The 19,741-nt window shown below is 34.2% G+C and overlaps 1 protein-coding gene across 1 annotated transcript; it reads left to right on the top strand.

The window, feature by feature from the left end:
• The first annotated feature begins 871 nt into the window (after positions 1 to 871).
• On the top strand, positions 872 to 10,825 carry LOC131039474 (lipase-like PAD4). Its single transcript, XM_057972248.2, has 4 exons — positions 872 to 1,158; positions 1,425 to 1,719; positions 3,020 to 3,781; positions 9,718 to 10,825. Exons 1-4 carry the CDS (start codon positions 1,139 to 1,141, stop codon positions 10,492 to 10,494), a joined length of 1,854 nt encoding a protein of 617 aa, XP_057828231.1. The 5' UTR covers positions 872 to 1,138; the 3' UTR covers positions 10,495 to 10,825.
• The last annotated feature ends 8,916 nt before the right edge of the window (positions 10,826 to 19,741 follow it).

Below are 19,741 nucleotides of genomic sequence, written 5' to 3'. Positions count from 1 at the left end.
CATGATAAAATATTAACTATGATACGTGTGATTTTTAATTGTATTTTTTTCTATTACTTTACAGAAAAAATATTCCATCGATTTCTATTCTATAAACAATACATTTAATAAATTAAATTTATTTTATATAGTAATGACTATCCAATCATCGCCATTGGCTAGATCATTCTAATGGCTGGATACTACACAACTAACGTTGTAAAGAGTCCTCATCGATGAGAAGTCAAAACTTCAGTATAGCATCTACCGATGCATCCAGATACTAGATAACTGTTTCGCATTTTATATTTTTTTCTATTACTTACAGTAAAAATATTCCATCGATTTCTATTCTATAAACAATATATTTAGTAAATTAAATTTATTTTATAAAGTAATGACTATCCAATCATCAAGATGCACCATTGGCTGTATCATTCTAATGGCTGGATACTACACAACTGAAGGCTATCAAGAATCCTCATCGATGAGAAGTCAAAACTTCAATATAACATCTACCGATGCATCCGAAGACTAGATAACTGTTTTGCATTTTATATTATTTTTCATCTAATAAAAATTTAACTATCAGAAAATTCTCTCTCTAATATTTTTCAGAATAATCAGAACAGTAATTAAGAGAGCCCATTGAAGTTAAGCTCTCCGCTAGGAAGCAACACCATCCTACCGGCAACAATAATCAAAAACAATATCCTACCGACAACTTGAAAAAGTCTCGCCCAAGCTCTAGTGTGGAGAAGGTATTTTACTTATTTAAATGCCAAGCATAATACGCTACAGAGACTTCCTCAAGCATAATATGCTACCCTAGTGGACCCACAAATGTTATCCATTGGCCAGATCTTTTTTAGTGATGTGAAAGGGCGCCGATCCAAGCAAGGGGAAATGTTCGTGGAAGACTGATCTTCTGTCTTTGTTGTCCGGCCTAGATGTACCTTGCAAAGCCCTGCCCTTGCGTTGAAGTTTCGCACAGGCAAAATTTCCACACATCTTCTTATCTTGCTTGACAAATCCACCCTCTGTTGGGCTATAGATAGAGCGTTCATTCGTTCAGACCATCAAGTAAAGAGAAGGAAGCAAGGAGAGAAATCCATTGTTTTTGAGTGTTGCAGTGACCATCCAATTTCTCAAGCTTATCATGGCTTCTTTGATTGCAAGGTTAATAAATTTCTGACGTTTTCATTTCATGTCTTGATGTTGTGGAGCCGTGCATAAAAGTTTTCAGATCATAGATGTTTAATCATAGTTTATGTGGTTTTTGACTTCATTAATAAAATTTGGGGGAAATTTTGATCTGAGAGAAACCCACTTGGATAGATTTTCTATTCAGGGGGGCTTCTGAGTCTTCCTTTGTCTCATATTAGTACTGGTTACTCTTTTGTTTTCATTTGTGTTGAATTTGTTCGTGTGGGTGTTGAGTGCAGGTTGGGAGGACCAGAAATTATCAGGAGAGCAAGTTATGCTGCTTACAACAGTGCTAATGGATATGTTTCGCAAGATTTTGGAAATAACACAGTTTGTGTAGCCTTTTCGGGTTCTCAAGATCCCAATACCATTGGTCAAATAGACAATAAATTTGGAGTTGGCAAGATCAATGAGAATAATGATTGTTTTGAGTCCATGGTGGATGGGACTACAAGAAAGGACCGGGACCGAGCCACTGTCTACAGAGCGGCTCTCATCAAATTTTTAGGTCTTTGGAACGACATCAAAACCCAGGTTTGTAGATTATTTCTAGACTTGATCGATCAGATCTGACTAGGAAGGGGAATAAAATGTTTTAATTTTGAGTCTGTAATTGTAAAGTCTAAACTCACGTCTAAGAAAAATTGCAGCTTTTAGAAATCTACCCAGCTTTAGCTTTAGAAACTGTTTGACATCTGTTTGACATGTGTAAGTGGATGGTTTTGAAAGCTGGGGAGGTTTCTGTATGGATTTGGGCTCTCTGGCCAAGATTCTGCAGTATCTAGGACAAAATTTCAGCCAATCAAAAGTGGGTATTTGCGCAGTTAGTATCTGAGATAGAGTCCACATATTGGGTTACACCTGTGCGGTTCTTATGAAGGGGCGTTAAAAACAGAGCTCTATCCCTGTTCTTGCGGAGGAGAGCAGTCAAAGGAACTTTTCCCTCTGCTACCCTCCTCTTTTCTCGACAGCTGCTCGCTTTTTTTGGGTTTTCTCCTAGGGTAATTAAACTGTCTGGGTTTTTGGGCATCATTAAAATCTCCATTTATCTATTCGCCTAAAAGCCTAACAGGTCTCGGGCTTGTTATGTGGGTTTATTATTTTCCCTTGTCTGACGCCAAGCCCATCTGAGAGTGAATAGACTTTGACTGGGCTAGATTATCCTTACTATAGATCAGTTCAGATTCATTCCTACCTGTTTTCAGTAAATCTACTCAGGTTCATCCATGTGTCTAAGTAGTCTGATACGTTTGGGCGAGGAGGAGGATTACAATCCTATGAGCAGGAATCTTTACTTTCTCCAAACAGAACAGAAAAAGAGGCTTTTATCGTTACAATGAGGTCTTGAAGGGTTCCAAAATCTAAGTTTTGCCTGTCAAAACTGATGGGTCAACGTGGATTTGGGTGGTTCTCTCTCGAGTTAGAGATGGTAGACTATTCACAGACGCAGCCAAAGCCGAAGCCATTTTGATTCAGATTCTGTAATCATGTATATCTATCTATTGAGCCAAACCCAGGAAGGAAAAAGGAGGAATTTTGGAACTGCATAAACAAAAAGCCCTTTCACTTCCAGATTTATAAAGCTAACACTTTCAGGTTGGCTGAGTGTCCATTGTCCCTGAGAGCTCTTAGATCTGAAAATCCAAGACTCCCCCTTTAGCCATTGCGTAGTCCTCCTTTCAAGACCGGGCTTTTTTGAAGTGCTCTGTAGTCAAGGAGCCTTTTATGTATCTATCCGGCCAAACATTACTTTTCATTTTATGATTTATATTCATTGTTAGGCTCCATGTGGTTTTGTACTAGAAATTAAGAAACTCTTATTTTGTTCTTGCAGGTTGGAGAGGCACTTCAAACAGGAAAAACTGTTGTGTTTACAGGCCATTCCATTGGAGGCGGGATTGCTACTTTGGCCACACTTGCTAGTTTGGAGAAATGTGGTAAGGGCGCCTCTGTTTACGCCATCACATTTGGTTTTCCCCTGATTGGAGATGAAATTCTAGCCAGAGCAGTTCGTAGGCAGGGGTGGGCCAATCATTTCTATAATGTTGTTTCAAAAAATGATGTTTTTGCCAGAACTCTGCTGGCTCCTTGCATATCTGTGTCAGGCTTTGTGGCAGCCCTGCTGCCATACTGGAAGAAGTGTGTTGATCATATGAATGGTGTTGATTCTGACACTCCTATGGGGCCTGATGGCTTGGAGTTTAACAAGTATTTAGTTACTGTCCTGCACCATGCTTGTGCAGTGGTAAACTTGATCACTGTTAACAATATGGAGCCTGGAAACAAACTGATAGCAAGTCTGAAGCCTGCAGTTAAGTTAAGCCCTTACAGGCCATTTGGGTACTATTTGTTCTGCTCAGAGGAGGGAGGTCTTTTTGTTGAAAACAATGAGGCTGTGCTGCCCATCCTATTTTATTCCTTGACAAGTGCTCAAGGTGAGGCGTCAATCTCAGACCACACTGGGTATGATACAGTCTTCAATGCCCACACAAACGTCGTCAATTTGGAAGGGCTTCAAAATCTTCCATTGTCACAAGGTGCAGCACAATCTTCTGCTATGGAGATCCAACTGAATGCTCTTGGAATCGGCATTCAGGTAAGCATCATAACGTTGCTCATCTTATTCTTTTATTTTCCAAACAAACAAATTATATATTTTTTATAAAATTAATTTTAGGTTGATTAAAATCAATTTTAAAGAGCATGTTTACATAAACATAATGGAATTGTGTTCCTCTCAATTTTTTGTGCCTGCCTAAACATTTAGGTTCGATTCGTACATCTGTTCTATTATTGATTATATAGAAATTAATTGTGTGTTTTTATGAATAATTTTTTAATAAAAAATTATATATGAATTAAAATGTTTTTATTGATGTTTGTCATATAATCTCCAGTTTAATATTTATTTATTTATGTAATAAATATTAAATTATATTACAACATAAAATATTTAGATTTAGGTTGATTATATTCACTTGTTTGGATCAATAGAAAAATAGAATTTAAATATTTTTTCACTCAACTGAGCACTTCTTACCAATAGATATAGAATTTGTCATTAGATCCAACCCATGAAATTTATCTTAATGTAGCTTGAAAGAGTTGACTTCAATTATTAGCTCTCAAGTTCAGGCACGGATCTTAATAATCATTTTATAGTAATGATATTATTTTATTTATATTTTTTCAATTTTTTAAAAACTTAATTAAAGTTAGTTTAATAAAAAAATATGTTAAAATAAGAAATTTTTAAATTTAAATATTTTAATTCAAGAAATTAAAAATAGATATACGATTGAATATCCTCTTAGATAAGGATAATATTGTTACATAGGTAAATTAAAAGATATTAATAATTAGAGAGTAAGAAATCTAATTTTTACGAAATTTAATTTATTTATCAATATATTTATGTACTAAAACACTACAAATAAATGATAAATGATGTAGGTATTTAAATTTCATTATTAAATTTTGTTCCACCTTATGTTATATGTGAAACCTAAAATGATCATATCTTAAAGTAAATAGCATATTTTGAAGACTTGTTGAGTACTTGACAAAACTTGCCAAACTTGATAATCTTTGAGCTAGCCAAGTCGAGTCAACTAGACTCTCAAGTTGGGTCTAGCCGACTCTTGGAGAGTACTCAACGAAGTCTTGCCCCAAGACTCCCGAGTCTTAGGCTCAAACTCTTGAGGCCTAAGCTTGGACTCTTTTGGCACCTAAACACAACATATATAGTGATTGAAATTAATGTTGAAACTTTGAGGGTCATATGATATATATACAAAATGTTGAATAATAACAAATTGATGATCAAATTAGACTTTTATGTTCTCTAAATGCATTGATTTCTTTTTTGTGTGTAATTATGAGATTTTTTTTTGTCGAGTCTTGAGTTTGAGTCAAAATTTTGGGTTGCCAAGTCAAGTCCAAGTTTGAGTTTTCGAACTATATCATGAACATACATGTAAACATTCAAATACTCAAAGGATATTGCTATAAGCTGCATATTAATTATCAGACTTCTTGAGGATGGGATCACATATTATCATCTTTTGTGTATGTATCATCCATAAGATACCTCTCTGTAAGCATTTACTATAATTTGCATATCTAAATATAGGAAGGTTAGTGATTGACAATTTGTCATATCCTTAGGATACAAAGAATTAATAGAAGAGGGGAAAACAATATACGATTAGTAAATGTAATCTAAATCATCTAATCCTTGGGAGCATCTCTATAGGGACGATATCATATCATTTGAATTCATAGTCCAATTTATTTAATATTTAAAAAAAATAAATAGATACATTGTTAGTTATATAGGGTAGAGAGTATTATATTAGAATTTTTTCTTAGCCACTAGGGATAAGATATTGGAAGGGGTAGGGTTGGGTCTAAGAGTTAAGAGGTTAGGTAAAAATTTGTAAATTTTAATTATGTATAATCTTTACCTTTAGTTTTATGAGGCCACAAATAAGAATTGGTCATGCTATTTATGCAAGGATTGCATACAAATTTATTTAATCTTTAATTGGTGAAATAAAGGTGTTGTTTGTATGTCATATAAGAGATACAAGTTTATTTTAAAAAGATGGTTTTGATCTATATATACCTTTTAGTATAATACATAGTTACAAGACTCAAGCTAGATTAAAACTTATCAAGTTGATTTTTTAACTTAGAGTCGGACTCGATAATGTAGACTTGACAAATTGAAAACAATGAAATATAGTGTTTTTTAGGAATTTAAAGCTTTCACTATGCACCCTTACATAATTAATTTATTAATTCGAAGCTACTTTGTTTACATATACAAGAATATTATTAGGAAATACTACACATGACATAGTTTTATATTTGTGTTTGGGATAATAAATAATAACAATTATAGCTTGAATCTACATAGAAAATGGTTTAACATCATCCTAAATTTCTTGATCGTGTGTTCCCTATAATTGACACAAAATTGAAATTGTTGGTCTTGAGCATCCTAGTTGGGTAAAAAAGTAGAACACGCTATTGTGGATCACCTCTTCAAGATTGAGTATTCAAGAGAAGACACCAATTAAATACAAAATTTCACAATAGAAGAATGGTGGAAATGGAGCCTTCAACAATGTCAAATGAAAGTTGTATATGGTTTGGAAAGGCTCCTCAAGGGTGACATAACTCATTATTAGGAGCACTACTTTGTCCCATTACAAGCCATTTTAGTGTTAGCATATCTAGTCTAAAGCCTCTTCAACTGCTCCCCATCTCTCAAGGAAAAGGAAAGCACTTCGTCCTTTTTACACCTTTTGTTGTAAAGAAACAAGCTAGTGATTTGAGCCATAATCCATCTCTGAAACTTAAAATTCAATCCTCCTTCACCACCTTGGAGCTCCTATTCTTCACAAATTCCATAGAGAGGTGGGTTTGTACCCATTAATCCTTTTTATAAATGTGGTGAGTCTACCCCTCTATGAAATCTTCTAGATCTTGGCATTTCCGTTAATCAATTCATAGGAGATGGACTCCTCTCTATTACAATCTCCACCCATGAATTCTAAGCCTTAATCCAGCTTGTAACTTTGAATTTATTGCTTGATCTTGACAATAAGGGTCCACATCATAAAATTGCTCATAATAAGCTTATCGCTAGGATGCTTTCACCAATACAGGATTTGAAGCTTTTCAAAAGTCTATGAATCTTCTTCATTACACATCGTAATGTTTATGATTCTAAAGTGAAGGAAGGTGGAAGTAAATGTAACAACATCCAAATTCAGATAATTCATGGTTTAGTATTTTGTCAACTTCAATAGGAAGGTTATTGCCCCCACCTACCTTGAGTATCCCTCATGGGAGACTTCCCAATTTGCAAAGAAATCAGTCATAGAGTTTCCCTCATGAAAAACATGCCTGATTTTGACATTAAGAATTGAGTCCAAAGTACTTAGGAATCAACAACAAGATGACTAATAGTAGCAAGAAGTATGTACCTTCAAAAGGCAATCAAAGATATTTAAAGAACCAAATTAAACTTCCAAATGTGGATACCCAAATTCTTCTCGAAAAGGATCTCTTGAAAAGTAGCTGTCGCCTTCACAAATTTTGGTTCAAACTGCAACATTGGTAGAAAAAGCACCATTTTCTTGCTTCCCATATGATTTCTTATCAACAGTCCAACCCTTGAAGGACCTAGGTTGTGTTTGGAAGCTCCATCAAAGTTGTATTGATTGAGTGCAAGGCTTTTGAAAGGAAATCTCCAACCCTTGAAGGACCTAGGTTGTGTTTGGAAGCTCCATCAAGTGCAAGGCTTTTGAAAGGAAATCTTACACTTGACCCCTATGTTCTAGCCATCAACTACTCAATCCCCATGTAAAGCACCATTTTCTTGCTTCCCATATGATTTCTTATCACCACTCCAATCCTTGAAGGACCTAGGTTGTGTTTGGAAGCTCCATCAAAGTCGTATTGATTGAGTGCAAGGCTTTTGAAAGGAAATCTCCAACCCTTGAAGGACCTAGGTTGTGTTTGGAAGCTCCATCAAGTGCAAGGCTTTTCAAAGGAAATCTTATACTTGACCCCTATGTTCTAGCCATCAACTACTCAATCCCCATGTTCTAGCCATAAACTACTCAACGCCCATATTCTAGCCATCAACTACTCGTGAGTCCTTTATAGAAGTCAAAATAATCCCAAAAGAATAATGTCAATTCTTATAAACAATCAAAATGTTATATTTAATTGCCAAACAGATTCTAGAGAAGATCCTATCAACTAAAGATTTCAAATCTTTGTACATTCTATCATTTCTTCCATGCCATAAATCAATCCATTTTTTATCTGAGTGTTTGACTAGCTCATACCACCTTTTGTTCAATGATTCCGTAGAATGACAGGAGTTAGTGTGTGCGTTACGTCGAGCCACTGAAATAATCTTTGGATTCACATTGATCTGCCCTTGGATTTTCAAAACTCGTTACGAGATCTGCATTAAGCACACTTTTGCATAAGATAGGGGCCAACCACTCGTGACATCGCCCAAACTGAGATCGCAAGATAAGTTTTTTTACTGTGCAGGTCGCTGGATCGATACTGAGATTAATGGTTGAGGCTCTTCTTACTCATAACAACTATAGTAAATATTATTAGGGAATTCAATCACAAGGTCAGGGATCTCGTTGTGTGTACCAGTGATATTCGGTTAGAGGAGCTATCAACACAGGCTAAGGTGAATAATTCAGTCTCTTCATCAAAGAAAAATCTCATGGTGTCTAAATATTTTACAATTCTCTTGAGGCTGGATAAATGACCTACGACAAACAATTTAGCTTTGGCGTTAAGTCTCACAGCTCATAATTCAACCAACTTTACATTACACAGCTTCCACAATGATCCCTATACATAGTCTTAGATTTCAGGCTCGATTCAATCCATGAGTGATAGAATTCCCTTTAAGGACGTGCTAGAACATTACCAGTCTATCATGGCTTGTGCAAGTTAGAACAATATACTCTTGCCAGAAAAATTGGACATGAATAATAGTGAATGTGAAATATTTTATATCATTCATGAATAGCCCTAAATTGACAATTTTTGGAATGCATAGATTATATGTAGGCAAGTGAATTAGCTCAATTACAATCGCAATTCAGTGTCTTCCACATGGAAACACTAATTGGCAGGTTAATTGCTGCTACTTATATCGGGACAATGGATAAGAATCAGAATATCGCTCGCTGTCTTCTATCATGATTTTAACAGTTCTTGGCTTAGCTACCTCATAGAAGCTTATAGCGTTGCCTATCATCGCCTTCAACAATTATTTTGTAATTTTAAGTTTTTAAAAACAAATGTGAAATCTAAATACTTTATTTTAAATGCCATCTTAATTTTTTATTTTATTTTAGATTCAAATTAGAGTTGTCCGTTTTGTTATTGGGAAATTAAAAACATCTCAGAATATTGGATTCAGTCATGATTAGTCATTCCTATTTTTCATAAAATCAATGGTGATGTCATTCTCTAATTAGTTAATTTAAAAGGGTGATTGAGGTGAAACATATTTGAGCTGAAGGTAGACTTGAAATGTATGAAGGTTGAACTTTTTTTAAGATCATTTTCAACCTTTAAATCCCATCATAAATTTTTTATATATTTTAGATTCAAATTAGAGTAGACCATTTTGTTATCGAGAAATTAAAAACATCTCAGAATATTGGATACAGTCATGATTGGTCCTTCCTGTTTTTCAATAAAATCATGAGGAGAATATTTCCCTTGCTTTAACAATGGTGTTGTCATTCTCTAATTAGTTAATTCAATAGGGTGATTGAGCTGAAACATATTTGAGCTGTATGAAGGTTAACCTTTTTTAGATCATTTTTAACCTTAATTTAGCTAACCTTAGTTTAGCTTAATTTTGTGGAATAAAGTACGTTTGTGTGTATTTATTAATTAAGATTATATATTTTAACAATAAAATGTATATATATAAAATTGCCCTTTAATGTTTATTAATTTTGTTGGCAGAACACAAGAGCTAGACTCGCACTGAGAGCTGCAGGAGAGGCAGAACATAAGCTCGAAGACAACCGCAACAAATTAAAGGATGAACTGGCAAAGTTGTTAGCAGAAGGGCGTGGCAAGGACGCAGGACATATGGTACAAGTGAGAGATTATAGAAAGAAATGTTTGAGCAAGAACGTCATTGGATACTATGACGCTTTCAGGGAACAAAAGGAGAAGGAAGATTTTCAGGCCAACCTTAACAGGCTTAACCTTGCTGCCTTTTATGACAAGCTAGAAGATATGGCGGAGACCCACCAGGTGCCTGATGACTTTCAATTCATTGAAGATCTGATAAAAGAAGGAACAGAATACAGGCTTCTGGTCGAGCCTCTGGACATTGCTAATTATTACAGGCTAGGCAAACATGAGGATTCCGGACATTATATTAGAAATGCAAGGCCTCGTCGTTATAAAGCTCTTGAAAAGTGGTTGGCAGACATAAAATCCGATGAAAAGAAGCGAGATGTGATTAGTAGTCTCCAAGTTATAACAAAGGACTCCTTATTCTGGGCTCATGTTGAAGAAGTTTCATGGATAATGAGTAATCCAAGGGAAAATCTAGAGGTTAAGAGGACCAGGTGCACCGAATTACAGAACTATGTGAAGCAACTGTTGGAGAGACAAGAGTTATGTAAGGAGGAGGTTGTGATGGGAGAATCCAGTTTTGTGAAATGGTGGAAGAAGCTCAGCCCACAAGACCAACAAGCCTCCCCCATATCCTCTATTTTTCAAGGCTGAAACTGGTGATCCTATTATCAGATCTTGAATTGCTCCTCCTAAGAGATACTGTGGTTGAAGTGGAGCAATTGCTGTTAAGAGTTGAACGTTAAACTATGTGTTTGTTTCAATTAAGCGTTCTCCCTGGAGAGTGCTACATAAACTTATATTGTACTGCTGTAGGGTTTTTTTGGTGTAGTTTCTCTTTCGATTGTAGATAGCTTTTATTTTACTCTCTTTTGTGATGCAGCACAGGAATGTTTTCTCTGGTTATTCGAGAATACTAAAGTAAATTCTATCTATGTAATTTCAATGGTTGAAAAAAAAAATTGTAGGACTATTGCTTTGTAAAGTTTACTGTGTTATGTCTGGTGAAGTTATCTGATATATTGTATTGCAATTAGAAATATGTATTGTTTATGTATAGATTAAAGAGTTCTTTACAGTTCCATTTTCTGTGAGTTTGTTGCTGTCATATTTCTAATTATATAGTATATTATAACATTTTTTTTTCTTATTCTGACGATAGATCATAATGTATTAAAAAAACACAGCATTATGTGGTTTACTTGCTGTACATAGTTTTAGTTGTTAATCGTAAGATGTTTGGCTTGGTTTCTGTAAGTGATTTAGTTATTTTGCGTAAGATTTGTGCAGTTTTGAATGTTGAATCAGTTAAAGATTTGAATATAAGACTAGTTGGTGTAGCTCATTCTCCTACATCCCATCTTGAACCATATTATGGATGCTCAAGTTTCTTGGCTTTGGTCCAACTCTATTACCACTGTTAGGCCAGGATTAAAAAGCAGGACAGAATGGAGTTACATCTCATTGTCACAAGATATGAAGATTTAACTTTTTATCTATAGCAACTGAATTTAAATTTTTATTGTCTCTATAAAATTGAATTTAAATTTTTATTGTCTCCTTTAAATTGTTGTTAATTTATCAGTTGTTAGAAGACAGTTATAATTGATTGTGTGCTTGTCAGTGATTCAGTTTTAAATTCAATGATTAAAAAAAAGAATGTAATTGTTTCATACCTTAAATTTGTATATAAGAAGTGAATAGCGAGTAGGCCGGTGGGGAGCAATTAATTTGCCACTGCAATTTTTGTCCACTGTAAGAGGTTGCTGTTTTCAGAGATAATTTATTTTGTTCACTGTTTTTTTTGGCATAGCTTGCATTGGTTGACAAGGACCCTGAATTCTTCAGATAAGTATATACTTTTGGATTTGAATGAAATATTGATAAAAGGTTAAAAATTGTTAATTTTATGACATGAAGGGACTCGTTGCTGGCTTTAAGGAGGAATTAAATCAATAAGAATATAGGAAACGAGGGTCTGGTTATTTTTTTTACTTTTCAAATAACACTATAATAAGGTTGGCTAATGATGGAATTTCAAATTTGAATTTGCGAAGGGAAGTGTTTTTGGAAATTTTGCAGGATCAGTTAAATTTTTAGAATTAGGGATTGATATGGGAAGTTGATTTTTTAATTTTTATAAAATGATTTATTGTGATTATTCATTTTTATTTTTTGTTTTTTGATTGGATAAATTTTACTTATTAGAGTATGCATATATAGACTATATGCTAGAATCTAAGAATTTGTGGGGAATTGTTAGTGGGAGGTATGAAGAACTTGACATTAATTTGTTGAATATCTAAAATAAGAGGGAATTTAAGAAAAAAGATAATGGAGTTTTATTTCTAATTTAGGGTGTATTAAATCAGTCAATCTTTTTTAGGATAAGTGGTGTTGAACATTCAAAATAGGCATGGTGAATTCTTGTAAATTTATATCAAGATATTCATATTAAAGAAAGTGTTTTGAAAATGTTAAAATGAGTCCAAATATATTAATCAACATTTGAAATTAAAGATATTTTAAAAAGTTTACCTCCAAAATATAACAATATTATTTTTACAATATAAATATCAAAAGATCTTTTTTATATTAGTTTGATATGGGTTGTGTGCCCACTCCCATATAACGAGACATCATTTAACAAAAATAAAACTTGGTATCCAAAAAAAGGAGCAAAAAAGGAAAAGAAAGGAACTCAAACAGCTCCATAGAGGCTCCATAAGGAGATCATCACTACCATTAGAATTACCATCTCAAGCAAACTTCACATAAATTGCGATATTTCAACCTTTTGCTTTCGTTTTTTCCTAGTGAGGAGCACTTCCATAATTCATTGAGTGTTGTCATCTGTACAATCCACGAATTCCAATCTAATTTTTTAGGCCTCAAATTTCCTTCCCCATCATTTGTCATTCTAAACGATGTTTGGCTTTGAGAGCTTACTTGTCATCTAGGTGATTGTGCGAATGTCAGAGAAAGCAAGGCATCCACATTGTGGTCCAAAAGATCATCATTATCCTCTGAAAGAGCATGCAAGAGATCCTCATCATCAAAGGAAAGGTTATTAATAAGTTGAATGATATCAATGGGAGCTTGTAGGTTAGAATAAGTGCCCACATTCACGTCTTTAGAAGGGGCCAAACTCTCAAAACCCTATCCAACAACCCCAACATTATGGGAGACAGGAGAAAGGTGATCCATGATCAACATCCCATCATTTCTCCACACAAAATCAGTATCAAGGCTTCCATCTTTGTGAACCCATCTTTTGAGGTTAAGAACACGAAGACCAAAGGCAAATTTAATTTTACATCCAACAATCTTCTACCCAAGTTAGTGAAAGGAAAGCAGAGGAGTGAAAACAACCTTCCTAATGCAAACCCCCAAGGAGAGTGAATGCAAATTCTTTGAAAACCCCCAAGGAGAGTGAATGCAAATTTCTTTGAAAACCCCTAAATAGCATTACAGATAAAAGAAAAACACAGAAATAAATTTCACATAAACACATGACAAAAGATTTAATGTGGGAAAACCCTTTTAGGAAAAAACCCACCACACCAAAGCACAGATCAACTGTATTATAGTAAAAAGCTTTTATAACTCTTGCATGTGTCTTCAACTGTGATATCAAAATTTTGAATAATTTCGACAGCATAATGATGTCTTTCAAAAATGCTTCACACAAATTCTCTTCTCCAACACATTGTATTTATAGAGTTTACAATGCAAAAGGTAGTGGCTTCTCAAAAGCATCCCCATTCAATGTATCTACAACATATTTCTAGAAACTTCCTTTTGTGCACAACTCTTTTATAAATAATATTTGTATTTATTCCACAAATGCAAGGTATCCAAGAAAATCAATCCTTTCTGCCAAAAAACAAGATCTTTCTATTTTGCTCCAAGTCTATCCATGTGGAAGATTTGGTCCTGCTGAAAATCTTTCCAAAAAAGGCGCACAAGGAAAGAAAACAAAACTATGCTATCACTTGTCACAAGAGCGGGGATTCGAAGAGCTCCAAAGAAAATTTCCTTCTCAAAGTTCCCTCCTTGTGACAAGTGTCACAATTCTGCTTCATCCTCAATGCTTGTTGCTTGCACTTTGGAAATATATATTAGAACATTAAATTAATTAAAATATGCATATAGGACCAATTATAATAATTAACTAAAAAAACACTTGGGACTCCTAAGGTTGATGCACCTTAATCCCAATAATCTCCCACTTGACGAAGACCTTACAGGAGTCATCATATCATAGCTTAGGCCCCAAGGCCCATTGAACTGACACACCATTTGAACTTCTCTGTGCTCATTGGCTTTGTCAATGCATCAACAACATTCACCAAAGTGTCAATCTTTTCCGATTTCACCTTTCCATCTTCCACCATATCATGAACAAAATGAAACTGCACATCATTGTGCTTTCTTCTGGCGTGGAAAGTAGGATTCTTTGTCAAGCAAATGGCACTTTGGCTGTCACAACAGATAGTGATTTGTCCTGTATCAAAACCAATATCTGAAAACAATCTTTTAAGCCAAATGGCCTCTTTGCAAGCATGATTAGCTGCCATGTACTCAGCTTTAGTTGTAGATAAAGCGACCACAACTTGTCGCTTACTCATCCAACTCACTGCACCATCAAACATCATGAAAATATATCCACTAGTGGATCTTTTACTATTAATGTCACCAATCCAATCAGAATCTACATACCCACAAATACTCAAGGAATGCTGAGGTCCAGTAAGATTACCATGGAAACATATAGAATACTTGGAAGTACCTCGCAAATATCTGAACACTCTCTTCATTGCATCCCAATGCACCCATCCAGGATTAGTCATAAACCAACTAAGGACTCCCACTGCTTGTGCAATTTCTGGTCTCATACAAACCATATCATACATTAGGCTACCAACAACACTTGCATAAGGGACTCTGGTCATGTCCTCCATCTCAGTAGGAGACTTTGGACAGTCTTCCAAATAAAGCTTCATCCCCTAAAGAACAAGAACAACTAACTGCCTACAATCTGTCATGTTGAATCTCTCCAACATAGAGTTCACATACTTTCTCTGGCTGATCCAAATCTTTCTATGAGGTCTATCTCTTGTGATATCCATTCCCAGAATATACCTTGCTGCACCTAGATCTTTCATCTCAAACTATGTTGTCAACTGAGACTTCAAATCTTAAATCATTCTCTCCCCATTCCCAATGAACAACATATCATCCACATACATGACAATAATGGGAATATGACCATTCTCAGCTTTATAATAAATACAATGGTCATATTTAGATCTCTGAAATCCTAGTGACAACACATAGGTGCCAAATTTATGGTACCACATCCTAGGAGATTGCTTAAAACCATAAAGAGATTTCTTCAACTTGCATACCAGATTATCTTTACCTTTCTCCATGAAGTGCTCACGTTGTGACATGTAAATCTCCTCCTCTAGGTCACCATGAAGGAAAGTTGTCTTCACATCCATTTGCCCAACTTCCAAATCATGAGCTGTTATGAGAGATAACAATAGCCAACTAGATGTCAGCTTAGCTACAAGAGAGAATATCTCCCCATAATCAATTCCCTCTGCCTGGGAATATCCTTTTGCGACCAACCGTACCTTGTACTTCTTAAACTAGCATTCGAACCCCTACATGCGCAACACCATATTCACTTGTTTATGGAGTAGAAGCTATCTTACCCATGGAGGTTGAGTTACCATCCTTGTTGAGCATGCAAAAAAGTACAAGGAGCAAGTAATAGAGTGTGAAGTGTGAGTTGCGGGCATTGGAGTCAGCTGGTGCAAAATCAGAGTGCAGATAGTATTGCAGTAATCCTTCACCGGATCTATTGCAATTACTTAAGGATAGTTGTACAAAGATCTTTCATCAGATCTTCGGTAGGGTTTGTGAATTGCAATTTGAGCTTAACTTGAAACTGATCTCATGCATTTGGAGATGCAACTTTCTTTAGTTCAATCATACCTATTGCAGTGAGCATTCCAACAGTAAGTCGTTCTTATAATCTTGTAGTGAGTAGTCCGACAGTGAGCCATTTTTTTGTAATTTTGGTAGTGAGCCACCCCTTTTTTAAACACCATATAACTAGTTATATTCTCTTGAGAGTTAACACTCTCCGTGGTTTTTCCCATTTGGTTTTAAAAATTCCATGTGTAAAATTTGGTGTTCCTTTTTGTGGCTATGTTTTATATTCATTCTGCATTTACTTTTTTATGTTTAATATGCTTATTGATGAGTTTGATAAATCTGTGAAGGTTTAAGTTTTGGAGGAAGTTCTAGAATCTATGGGAATATTGATTTACCCTCTCCCCCTATCAGTATTTCGATCCCTTCAACCAATCCATCAATTGTATTCTTATTATTTTGATAATCTTATCTTTGAATTATATATATATATATATATATATATATATATATATATATATATATATATATATATATATATATATATATATATATATATATAAAATAAAAAATATTAAAAAACCCTCTACACTATATTTAAATTGAAATAATTTGTACTTACCTTTTTCATTTTTTCCTAATCCTAATCAATCATATATAATATTTAATTATTGAAATTTGGTCGTCTTTGACTACATGGATTACTGCAAAAACCTAGACTTACATGTAGAACATAGTTGAAAGAGTCTTAAGGGAAAATATTCCCTATAAATTAAAAAAAAGATTTTTTTTGACTTTCAAATTGTTTGCGAATGCATGTTCATATATTTTTTCTCAATTTAAAATTTATTTTGCATTGAATTAGTTATTAGCGAATAATATTTCGGCCATTGTATTTTACAACCATGTAATTACTTGTACTTCTAAGATAATAATTCTCCACTGGCATGACTAAATTATGCAATGACTTACATATAAAAAAGATAAAGACATGAAAACAAAAAGTGTGAACCTATTTCCACACAACAACAAATGGTCATGCATGTTTTGGAATCTTTTGGAATAATATTGCCAAGTCACAAAAGTTATAGATGGATTACCAGAAATAGAAAGCATTCGACGTGATCACATACAGGCATGCACTTGCGCATAGAAGTGAGGTCAATGGAAAATTGATTGTTCTTTCAAAAATCTCAAAGTGGACATAAAAGAGGAAAAACCCATGACACATTAAAACCTGTAGACACATAAATCTATCCACTTAATTAAATTAATATTTAATTCATTCATCTTAACCCTCTTCTCTTATTAATTAAATAAATTATTCAATTTATTTGATTTAATTCACTTAACCAAATTCAGACCATTAATTAAATAAATAAATCATATTTGTTTAATTAAATCTTCTCTCACATTTAAATAACATTTATTTAAATCACCTTTATCCTCCACCCACAAATGCAAGTTGCACAACTATTTTAAATAAATAAATTATTTATTTAAAATCCCATTTATCCTCACCCACTTGAAACCTTTAATGGCTTCCCTTAAAGTCTTCAAACTTAATGGCTTCCTTCTAGAGTCTTCTCAAGCCTTTAATGGTTTCCCTTAAAGTCTTCAAACTCAATGGCTTCCTTCTAGAGTCTTCTTAAGTCTTTAATGGTTTCCCTCAAAGTCTTCAAGCATTTAATGCTTTATCTTCCTTTTTCTCATGTAAATAAATTAATGATTTATTTAAATAAAATCCAAAATTCACATTCACATTTAAATAAATTAATATTTATTTAAATATCTATTCAAATGCAAATTACACCATTTAATTGAAATAAATGATTTTATTTTAATTGAAAATCCCAAAATTCCTCCCACTTGCATTCTCCTACAAAATCCACTTGCATGCCTAAATCCCTTCTAGATTCTTCTAACTCTTCTAATTAGCCTAATCTTATCCTAATCATTGTCACATTCCTAAATAAAAGGAAGTCACTTCTCAAAAATATCCAAAGTCTTCAATAACCGTTAAAGACTTTATTTATTCAAATGGTTAACCTCTAAAGTCTTCCAAACCATTAAAGACTCTTACATAGCCATTTATGGTTAACTCACCTTTTACCTTTGGTTAGAGACTTTCCTCTAACTTAACCATCCTTTTGACTCATGGGTCTCTTCAAAGCATTTATTTCTTTGACTAAGGTAACCATTTAACCCTTGCACATTCATTTATCCCTTGGATAAAAAGAATATCCATTAACCTAACCCTAACCCTAACCCAACCCCCCTAGGGTAACCATCATGTCCCCTCAAACATTTAATTCTCATTATCTCTCCTCTCATGCCTCCTCAATGTGACACTTGTCAACATGGGATTGGGTTGAAAGTCTCACATGGATTGAATATCTTTCAATCCTAACCCTTGTTAAGATTGCTCAATCTTAACCCTTCATTTCCCCATTTTTTCTATAAATAGAACCCTTCTCCTCAAGCAAAGGAGTAAGCATTAGAGTATTGTTTCTATACTGGTATTAGCATAGATCTTTTTCATAGCATCACTACCTACACTTGCATAGCATTTATTTATCACATCCAACCATCTTGAATCTCCATATGGCATCCATGGCTAGTGCTAAAAGTTGAGAGCTACACTCATGTGGAACTTGGAGAGGAGAGGAACAAGGGAGAAGCAACTATGAGCATCTTGGTTAGCATTTGGAGGAGCATAGTTTATTTATTCTATGTTTGTATGCTTTTTATTTCATGCTCAATATCTCTCTTGATATGCCTGTTTAGAATAATCCTTGGTTGCTAACACTAACGTTTGCTTCTTGTGTTCTTGTGTGTGTTGCCATCAAACTAGATTTTCTAATCCTTTTTGCAGAGCATCAAAACCTTTCAGGGCAAAATGTGCCTTGGTCCTTCATGAGCGCCCTAGTCTTGAGAGGTCTCTGGAACTTCTACAAAAACGAGTTCAGTTTGTCTCTATCTCCTCTATCCTTTTCTTCCTTTATAGCTCCCGAATTTATTACCTACACACCAAAAGAAGTAAAATTGTGTTGTGGATATGGGTTTGCCTTAGGTCAAACTTCGATTTTGAAATTAACCCTAATTGAAATAAAAATTGAATTGTAAATATTTCCTTTTGAGGGCAATGCTAGATCTAGAATTGAAATGCTTGAATGTACATGATTATACCTTCAATAGGTGATGCAATGATCTTATGGTAAGTCCTCCACGTGTTTATGCAATAACATGATAAATCACATAAAATTCATCAGGAAATCATAAGTGAAAAATAATGTGAACATGCCTTGATATAATTTACTGGTCTTCGAATCAGATGAATTCTTGAGGAAGAAGATTTCTCTTGAGTTGATGATAATGCTAGGATAAGATAAGATGATTGAAATGAATCGAAAAGGATGCCTTATATAGGGATTCATAATTAAAATCACCATTAGGTAAACTTATAATTGATACATTTTCACATGGAGAGGATTTGAAATAGATATGACTACCAAATCATCCTCTTGAAATTCATGGAAAAAAGTGTGGGACCATGGAAAATCCCAGCATCCTGGTCTTATCAATTTTTTTTCTTCTGAATTTCTAGGAATGCGATAATAGAAATCTAGAGCCAAATCCAGCTTAGTGGCTCAAACCGTAATGCATAGGTATTTAAAATATGTTTCGAGAGTTGAAATTAGGGTAAGATTAAGGATTTAAATAAGAATGAAATGATAAAGGGCAGACCTAGAATCTAAGGGCCCAAATAAGAGTGTTATGATATAATAAAGTATACTAAGACTCATAATATTAAATTGAATATTAATTAATTACAATAAAGGTTCTATAATGCACAAAGGAAAGGGAAATACTAAAATAGGTGATAGGAGAGTGTGAAATTGGACACACTGATAAAGGTGTACAATTTATGACACCACAATCCCTCCTTTTTCTA

The sequence above is a fragment of the Cryptomeria japonica genome, chromosome 9, assembly GCF_030272615.1.
Source record: "Cryptomeria japonica chromosome 9, Sugi_1.0, whole genome shotgun sequence".
In the NCBI taxonomy this organism is placed as follows: Eukaryota; Viridiplantae; Streptophyta; class Pinopsida; order Cupressales; family Cupressaceae; genus Cryptomeria; species Cryptomeria japonica.
This window is presented reverse-complemented; position numbering and strand designations above follow the sequence as displayed.

What these genes read in the sequence shown, in the direction of transcription:
- LOC131039474 (XM_057972248.2), top strand. Translation starts at nt 1,139, where the DNA reads ATGGCTTCTTTGATTGCAAG. An exon ending in ATGGCTTCTTTGATTGCAAG is followed by an intron (nt 1,159 to 1,424) that starts GTTAATAAATTT and finishes TGTTGAGTGCAG; the next exon opens with GTTGGGAGGACCAGAAATTA. An exon ending in CTCTTGGAATCGGCATTCAG is followed by an intron (nt 3,782 to 9,717) that starts GTAAGCATCATA and finishes TTTTGTTGGCAG; the next exon opens with AACACAAGAGCTAGACTCGC.